A 9670-nucleotide genomic window follows, 5' to 3' on the forward strand; every position below is an offset into this window, starting at 1 on the left:
AACCATAGCTTCGACTATGTAAATTATTTATTTATTGACCAGTAAATAGAACAATACTATTGGATGAGTTTCAGTTGTTGAGGCCTGAGGATGTGGGCAAGGTGCTTGAATTGGTTCAGACTGCTACTTGAGTGCTCAACCCTTGCCCATCATGGCTGGCCATATAAAGTAGAGGGGGAGCACCCTGGGTCCTGGAGGCTGTGAATGCCTTGTTAAGAGGGAGTGGTCCTGGCCTCATTAAAAGAGGCTGCTACTAAACCACTCCTGAAAAAGGCCAATTTGGACCCAGGGCAGTTATAGACCAGCCACTAATATTCCCTTCCTGGGCAAGGTGTTTGAGTGGGTAATGGCTCACTAACACCAGGCTATCTTGGATGAAATGGACTCAATCAGGATTCAGATCTAGATTTGGAATGGAAATTGCCTTGGTCACCCCATGGGATGACCTATGCTGGAGGAGAGCCGGGGGAGCGCAACCCTGTTGGTTGTCCTGGACCTCTCAGCAGCTTTCAGTACCATCGACCATGGTATCCTTCTGGACGGGCTAGTCAAATTGGAAGTAGCAGATACTGCTTTGCAGTGGTTCCATAACATGACTGGTTATGTCCAGAAGGTGTTGCTGGGGGATTATTGCTCTGTGCTGTAGCATCTATGCCATGCAGTTCTGCAGGGCTCTGTTTTAGCGCCCATGCTTTTTAACATCTACACGAAACCACAGGGTAAGGTCATCAGAAGGTGTGGGCTGAGTTGTCATCAGTATGCTGGCAGTTCTGTGGATGTTCTGAATCAAGGCCTGGCCTCGATGATGGATTGGATGAGGGCTAATAAACTGAAACTTAATCCAGATAAGACGGGGGATACTCTTGCTAGGAAGTGCATTTCTTCAGAAGGGTGACTTCTTGCCTGTCTTGGATGGGGTCTCACTCCCTCAAGTTCACAGCTTGGGGATTTTCCTGGACCCTGAATTATCCCTGCAATTCCAGGTGGATTTGGTGGCCAGGAGTGCCTTCTATCAGCTTAAGCTGATATATCAGCTGCATCTGTATCTGGGCAGACAGGACTTGCCAGCAGTTATCCATGAACTGATAACCTCTCATCTGGATTATTGCAATATGTGGGTCTTCCCTTGAAGACAGTCTGGAAACTTTAGTTGGCCCAGAATAGGGCAGCCAGATTGTCATCAAGGACTGGCAGATACGATCACATACAGCCTGTCCTCTACCATCATCACTGGCTCCCAGCTGAGGTCCAAGCCCAATTCAAGGTGTTAACACTGGTGTTTAAAGGCCTAAATGGCCTGGGGTCAGGGTATCTACAGGAGTGCCTCTTCCCTTATGCAGCTGCCCAGCACCTTAGGTCTGCATCTGAGGCCCTTCTGAAGGAACCCCCTCCTCAGGAAATCAGGTGGCTGGTAACACAAAGAGGAGCCTTTTCTGCAGTGGAACCCCAACTCTGGAACAAGCTCCCCAGAGGGGTTTGTCTGGTGCCTTCTCTACATTCTTCTAGGTGCCAGGTGAAGACCTTTTTAGTCCAACAGTGTTTTAATTGCTAATTTGTTTTCAGCAGTATTATAACTGTGGGGTGAGTTATCATTTCTGCACATTTTATGTTGGTTTTAATTTTTATTATTATTTGTAATTTCTGTTTTTATACTGCATTTTGTTCCATATTTTCATGGTTGTAACCTGCCCTGGGAGCCATATGGCTAATAGGGTAGGTTAGAAATCTAATAAATAAATGAGTAAATAAATACTATGAGCTCCCAGTGACTTATCTAGGGCCATCCATTCCCCTGGGAATAGTTGCTGAATCTCCTTCCAACAAGGCAGGGAAGAAATTGATGAAGCTTTGATGGGTGCTTGTAACAAAAATTTAGGAAGGATATATAGGAAACAAATAGGAAATAAAAATAACATCATCTCACCTCTTAGCCTATAATAGGCTTGGTGGCTTGCTAAAATTTGCTTCACTGATTCTTGAGGGCAAACCTTCACTCCAGTAGGGAAAAAAGAAGACCTCTTTGTCCGATGTTTGGCCATATCAAATATCCTCCGAATTGTCGATACTCTAGACCTCTTTGTTGTTCTTTCTGACTTGTCAGAAGCTGAAGTGTCTGCAAGATGTTTGGCTTCACTGCGATTAATTTTATTTGGAGTTTCTGTAAGGGGAAAGACGTGCAGAAACAAACGGGTCAGTCAAATGGATACAAAGAGAGCCCTGGGATTTTTGTACTATATCTTCTGGAACAGTGAAACACATGGAATACTTTGTTACTTTGATATAACGTGCAGTTGTGATAAGTAACTGAGCGTCAAGCTTTTTTCTGTGCCATAATATTTTCTGACTTCTGCACTACTGTTTACGGTAGTACATTTACCTTGGGGAAGAAGGAAGGGTTTTCTTCATGGTAAAGCTCAAAGGTTTGAACATGTTTGTTGCCCTGTTCTGCAGCTTCTTCTGGCTGACTTGCTGAACCATATGAAACAGTCTCCTCTCCCTCTTTCTTTGTGTTTGCCTTGGTGCACCTGCAATGTATGCGTCAGGCATGGAGTGGGTGTCGGAGTAATGCAGGGCTGGGCAGCAAGTTGCTCGCCAGGCATTCTGGACTGCACTTCCCAGCATTGCACTGGTGAAAGGGGATAGTCCCGACTCACAGGCTCGCCACCTAAGACTCCCCTTCCTGGGGCATCCACACCTCCCCCACCCACAAGGCCTCAGGCCACTCCGCTGGAAACCCAGGCAGCCTGGAAACCCCTGAGCGTGCTGCGAGTGAAGGGCTGTCCTCCAGCCACCTGTTGCCATCCCGCCACAGAATGTCCCTGCACCCTCCCTGCACAGCATGCCTGGTATTAAAAGGGAAGGGAAGGGAGTGGAAGGGGCCACTGCCGCTGCTCTGTGTGTGAAGGGGTATGTCTGGCAGGCACAGGAGCAGGCTGGAAACGGCAGAGAACGATCAGGGCCTGGGCAAGGTAGAGCAACAAAGGGGATGAGGGAAGACATGGCGACCGGGGGGACAGAGGTAGGAGCCTGCAATGACTGGGAGATGAGCAGAAGAAGCAGAGTATCAACAGGGGTGGGAAGAACAAGGGGAGCTGAGCAACTAGGGCATGGGGGAAGTGGAATGGTATGGGAGTTACGAGAGAAACGGGGCAGAAGGTGAAAGGATGGGCTACCAAAGGAAGTGCAGATGCCCGAGAAAGAAAGAAAACTGAGGTGTGTGCACACGCATACATGAGCACACAAAAGTTGGAGTTAGTAAGACAGATCTTGAATGAGCATGATTCTTTAATGAGAATTTTAAGCAGCAAATGCATTCCACCAACCACAAGAGAAGAATAAGAAACCACCAATGTTTTATCTTGAAACACTTCTTTTTTCCTGATATTGTGGGAAAAATGATTGCCAACCAACCTTCAAAGTCACTTTGGACAGGAAGCCTCCCCACAAAACTGTTCTTTGTCCTTCAGACTTTCACCTCTTGACCTGTAATTTGCCTTTCTGGCACCTGAATGTTTTGGAAAGCTTTAAGAAAATGCCCTGAAGGTTAAAAAAATCCGATACTGTTCAACATGATGCAGTACTTTCTTTACTGATGTGCCTTAGCGAAGGATTGTGTCTCCATTAAATCTGAAGACTTATGAGAAACCAAATCTTAGATTCATGGTTTCATGTTGTGGGGACCCCTTTTTAGTGTGTGCTCTATAGATGCCAATGCAAACTTGAATTGGATGGTGGTTTGGAACAGGGGGAGCCGGCAAGTTCAAGAGGGCCCACTTCAACTCTAGAGGATATGACTTTCCCCAGACCCAGAGGAAATGCCATGGGGTGGGCTCTCTGTGTATGGGGAGCAACTTGTGGGGGTGGCGCCACCACGCTTTTCCAAATTGAGAATGTACCCATACTTCAGAAAGGTTAGGGACTTCATGGAAGACACACAACACACATGGAGAGTATTCAGGAGAGGTAAGACGTAGAGATATGGATCGAATAGGAGAAGTTCTTGAATATGGCTTCAGGCACAGGCTTAATTAGACCACCTTTGATCTTTGCCACCTATACCGTTTTATATGTGCATTTTTACATTTAACTATAAGTATGACTTCTCCATGCAAGGGTAATAAAAATAAAATTGTATGGTAGTTCCTACATGGTGTGTTCCTTTGCAACCCTCAAGATATTTTACATTCTTGGATTTGGATTTTAGGAAGTAGCTCCACTTAAGTAGAAGTTGTGCAAAAGTTGTCAAAAGCCAAACTATCATGAGAAACCAAATCTGTGAGTGATTTTTGCTCATGAAATAGGATGGCCAGGAACAAGATCCCTTAGACAGTTTTGGTGGGGATCCTGTCTACAGAAACGTCTATACCCTTTTCTGAGATTCTGGCTGCTCAAGAATATGGAAAAGCATGAACAACACCCTTTACAGAAGAATGGAGCTTTGCCAGCTGGTTGTCAGAGCTTTTGGTCCTCTTCAAAGGCTTTTCTTTGACAGTGCTATTCAGGGTTTTTTGAGAGGGACATATGGAGGCATGAAGGTCTACTGATCACTAAGGCAGGGACAGTCACCCCAAAGTGTTGCTTGGGCACTTGTGGGTTGGTTGTCACGAGTGGCAGCCTGTGAGAGCTTGACAAGCAGTGCAAGTGTTTCCACTGGTCTTACCAGGCAGCTCACTAGGCACTTCCTGGTGTTCATGATGGACTTGGTCATCCAGGTTTATATGACAGGGCAATCCAGCATGGGTACAGCAACTCAAAGAACTTGGGTTATCAGGGTGGTTTGTTGCCCATGAACAAGCCACCTTGTGGGAAATGGTCTGGGTTCACACAATATGACAACCCGTTGTGGCTTGTCACCCATGATGCATTATTATGTCATGCAGACTAAGTAATAATGTTACGAACATGATGTCTGTAAGAAATATGCATACAAATCCACTGTTCACCTTTATAGTTCTGAATTCATATTTTCTGAATGAAACGATTCAGTGACTTGTGAAGGTAGCAAAACTGCCGAGTCACTTGTAAAGACAGCGTAAGGGCCATTTTGTTTTTGCACAGTGAGAAACACAGATTTTCCAACCAGGTTAATAGTAAATCCTGAATTTCTCAGAAGTCAGCCTGTGCATTACATGTTGCAAGATTCTCCAAGGATCTAGGAAAATGCAGAGCAGTTCTCGAAGTAGGGAAGAGTGTTATTATACCAACTTGATATCAAGCATTTAGTTAAACTAAAGCCTGCTAGAACCTTTCATGACTAACAGGACCAGCCTGTGCTAGAGAGCTTATGCTGGTTCCATATAAAACCGGGTCAGAACTACGCTAGAGTCTAGTATGCTAGAAGTGCACTTTTAAAGTGTACATATGTGTTCTTGAATACTCATTTGTTTTATTTGCATCATACATTTTATGTGTACTCCCGAAAGATAGAAACCAGTGTTTTTGTTTTGTTTAAAACTCAGTAAGATAATTATAGTGGCACAACAGTATTCCAATAAAAGACAGTAGGGATGGTTCTATTCATTTTGTGGGAAACTAGATGGCAAAATTACTTTTATTAAATTAGAGTTGAACTTTTCACAGGTTCATTTTACAGTTCTGCCTGACATAACTTTACATGACATGGAATTCAAGTTTTTTGTTTTGAAGATGACAGCAAGAAAAGTGTAAGGTTTGCAGTTCAATAACTCAGAAAAAGCAGCATTTTCATTTTCTTGAAGACAATGAAGGAGTAGTTGGTGGAGTCATTATATTTTAAATTCTATTCAGTGAAGCTTAAAAAAATACCCTGTAGATTTTAAATGATCTTTTCACAGTGCTTTGGAAACATTTTTATAATTCTCACATGTTATGTATGTGTTTTATAATTATATGGGCAACCTGAAAGAGGAAAAGGTAAACATGATAAAGGTTTGTTTAAATAACTCCTGTGAAAGGAAAATGGTGAGATGTGTAGATAATTGGAATATTTTCTGAGGCAGAAAATATTCTAAGAAGCCAACAATATGTGTGCAGCATTGATACTGACTAATTGACTGTAGATTTGGAAAAGGTTCACATTAATTTAGGGGTGGAGAAAAGAAATAAAATTTCTTTGATGGGAGTCAAGTTTACAAGAGACTAAGAATATTAGGAAAATTAAGAGCTAAATATTTAGTGGAGCATGACAAGCTACAGTGTAGCAGGAATGATTTACATCTGCTTTATTTCTTATTCTGTGAAATAAAGCATATAGCTTCAAGCTAAGCTATAAACATTAATTATTATGTCAGCAGTTGTCAGATAGATGAAAAGAAAATGCAAGAGAAAAGATGCTTCATCCTGACATTTTGGAATTGACTGAATCGAATTTGAGCGGACCAAGAAAGGGGTGACATTTTCAGTATTATGCTAGAGAATATGTAACCTCCTTTTTCTTACAACTGGCTATTACTAGAATTTTTAATTAAAACATTCCAGAACATGTTTCTTTCCAAGTGCAGATGATGGGAAGGGTTATTACAGTTATGCAGGAAGACTGATTTCAGCAGAGGATGCTCTAAGTGCCCTGCTAAGAGGCAGCAAAATACCTGAAAATTAACCAGGGTGGTTTGCCGGATGGCAGGGCTTTTCTTTGGGTGTTGAATGTCTAACATCTAATTGCCTGCAGGAAAGTGGGAAGACCGGCACAGACCTATCATATTTGTCAGCTCTGTTTCTATTGACCACGAGCTGTTTGTCACTAATCTGTGACAAGCCAACATGATCAAACACCAATAAAACCGTTTGCTGAACGAGCACAAGCAGGAGGCAGAAGTGAATCACAGCCCACAAGTGCCAACTAACTATTGGCTATGCTTTTGACAGGAACCTTCTCTTTTCACTGTTCAGATAAGTGGACCAAGCTGGAAAAGCAGCACCATGCAAAAAGCTTCAACCAGAAGGTGCAGGCAGGGAATAAAGTTGCTTATTTATTAGCTTTTTATCTGCCTCATTAGCCATAAGTCTCCCTTATGCATGGGGTTGAGGTGGGGTGAACAAGCCCAAACTGTATTATCCCAAGAAGGTCTAAACCACAGGCATTCAGGGTCCAGACTCATAGGACACGAATATGCATAAAATATGCATATGCTAATTTATTCCCGTATATGCATATATAGAAACAATTACTATGATTTAAATTTCCTAGGTGGCAAAGCCAGCCACTTTATCTAAGTGACTTCAAATAAATTTGTTCTTCAGTTAACTTGCACAGTGACCACAACCATTCCAGATCAATGGAAGACGCTTTTTGTAAGTTGAACTGACATGCTGGGGAAAGCTCGTTTTGGGGGGCGGGGGTGTCAGCATGTGGGAAGGAGAGTGAAAACCCTTCCTTCCCCAGTGTCAGGTCTCTTGAAAATGGACCCCAGCACAGCAATTAAGCTGAGGGTGTGTGTGTGCATGTGTGTGGGGTGTGTGTGTGTGGGACTTCCATTGGCCGGAAAGAACACTCAGGGCTTTGTGGAATACAGCAGAGGCACAGGGAAGTAGATTTGACCCCATTAGACCCTCTCATGACCCCAGAGCTAGGAACACCCTGCCGTAAAATTACTCACAACAATGTCGTTTTATTACTCCTATTCAGCCAAGTGTAGCCACAAGGGTTTGATGGATTTTACATGCTCATGCGTGCTTTCTCTCTCTCTTGCTCATCACCTCATTTTGCTTGGCAAAAAGGTGGATGCGAGGGGCTGTACAGGGGTGGAAAATGGGTAGCTTCATTGTTCCACTGGAAAGCAACTGCCGCACTGGCAGCTGCAGGACATGGAGCTGATCAGCCCAAGCCACAGAGGGGCAAACAGAAAACCAGCCAAGGCCAGAGGCAAAGCAGGGGATGGGGCAGGAGGAGGAGGAGGAGGAGGAGGAGGAGGAGGTGGACAGATGCCCTCCACTGGAATCTGTAAAACAGCCAAGCAAGTTTGGGCTTTTGCAAGACTGAGGCTAGGGCCAGGACAGGGCAAAAGAGTTCGCTTCCATGATGAGCCAGTTCAATATACCTAAAGTCCCAGTTTTATTTCCCTCATAGTTTGCGGGGCAATAACTGAAGACCAGCCAATGCCCTCTGAAAACTGGGCTTGTTCACAAGAAGACCCAGCTCCTGAATCATCTATCTGCAGCAGCTCCTTATTATGTACTTTTAAAAATTGATTAAAAATATTTTTAATCAAACCACAAAATCAACAGAATCTATCGGCTTTTAAAAAACGGGTGCTATTGAACTTATTTAAAATATCTCACTTGCTACGTTCTGAGCAGCTCAATAATGATTGTCTCCTTGAAGAAGATGTGTGACATGAAAATTGTTCATTCTTCTATATGTATACCATTTCATTTCCTACATAGGAAATTAGCATTGACTCATCCTCGCTTCATATAACTCCAAGTCCTCCAACATTTGACAGATGAAGTTAGATATAATTACTTTAGATTAATTCAACAGGAGTTCATTAGTAGGAACGAGATTTCGTTAAATTAATGGAGAGTACACAGTACTAAACCCTTCTAAGGGCCTCTTGACTCAAGGCATAGAGTCCTTGAGTCCACAAGACTTCTTCTTCTGTTTTCTTTGATTGGAGCATCCCTTGCATGAGTTGCTGCCTCTGCCACAGGTTTTCCTCTCTGCCTTTCTATATGTTGCTATAAGTCCCATTACACAACACAAGGTGGCATGATGGTATAGAGCAGAGTTGAAAAATACGTCAAGGCATCTGTAGTGAATGATGGTACCATCCAGGAAAATATCAGACTTCCCTTGCTCTAAAGAAAAGCTGTGAAAAGGGCCGGAAAACTTGGGCCAAGTCCTAGAAGATGATGATTTTGTGAAAAGGATCTGCAAACTTCCATGCACAATTACGCAAACTTGATAGGAGGCAGTTTATATCAGAGGGGAGCAGAACTTCCGATCCTTAGCCAAATTTGGCCCTTTCCATTGTGGCCCTTTGGGTTTCCCCAGTAAGCCACATTCCTTCCCCGTACCAATCCTTTCCTCCCAACCATTAATCATTTGGTCATTCCCTAGGATTTTGTGCCATTTCTTCTTCAGTCTCAAAGGTCAAAGTGTCTTTCTTAACATAGATCTAGTCACCGGTAGCAAGAGCTTTAAACCACCACATGCTGGCATTTCCTGCTTTGGGATGTTACTGGCTGTTCCCCTTTTGCCTTTGGCTTTGTCCATCACTGACAAAGCTCCCAAGAGCATCTCCAAATGGGAATTTGGGTCAGGAGGGGTTTTGCACCTTTCTATTTCAGTTCAAAAGCTGAAGAATACCAAATGCATGGCTGGGCCAGCTGCCTTCCATTCACTGGCTTATTCCATCTAGTTTACAGTGGGACAGAAGCAGAGGAAGGCAAGAACACTGTAGAAAACTGCTAACAGAGGGTGAAACTGCATACTGAGCTGGCAGGAGGGTGTTTGTAGCAGCTAATTTTTCCTCCTCTTCCTTCCTTGAATACACTCCAACAGTGTGCCAGGCTCCTGGCAAAGGTGAGATTGCTTCAGAACTGGAATTCTATGGCAAATCTCTTCAGATGTAGGAGGCCTGAAGCACCCTTAACCGATCCTGTCTCTGCCATATCCTCTCTCCTCTCTCACCCACAGCTCTCCAGAGCAGAGGCGGAAGCAGTGCAAGTGGGAGATTTGGAACATCCTTGC

General features: G+C 43.7%; 1 protein-coding gene across 1 annotated transcript in view; it reads right to left on the reverse strand.

Moving 5' to 3' along the window:
• The window catches only part of IMPG1 (interphotoreceptor matrix proteoglycan 1), a 77906-nt gene extending 75843 nt beyond the window's left edge, over positions 1-2063 (reverse strand). The window contains exon 1 of the mRNA XM_044422119.1: positions 1925-2063. Coding sequence (XP_044278054.1) covers positions 1925-2039 — 115 coding nt within the window. The 5' untranslated portion in view covers positions 2040-2063. The remainder of the gene's footprint in view (positions 1-1924) is intronic.
• Between the last annotated feature and the right edge of the window lie 7607 nt (positions 2064-9670).

This window comes from Varanus komodoensis, unplaced genomic scaffold (assembly GCF_004798865.1).
Source record: "Varanus komodoensis strain SLA01 unplaced genomic scaffold, ASM479886v1 scaffold12, whole genome shotgun sequence".
NCBI lineage: Eukaryota > Metazoa > Chordata > Lepidosauria > Squamata > Varanidae > Varanus > Varanus komodoensis.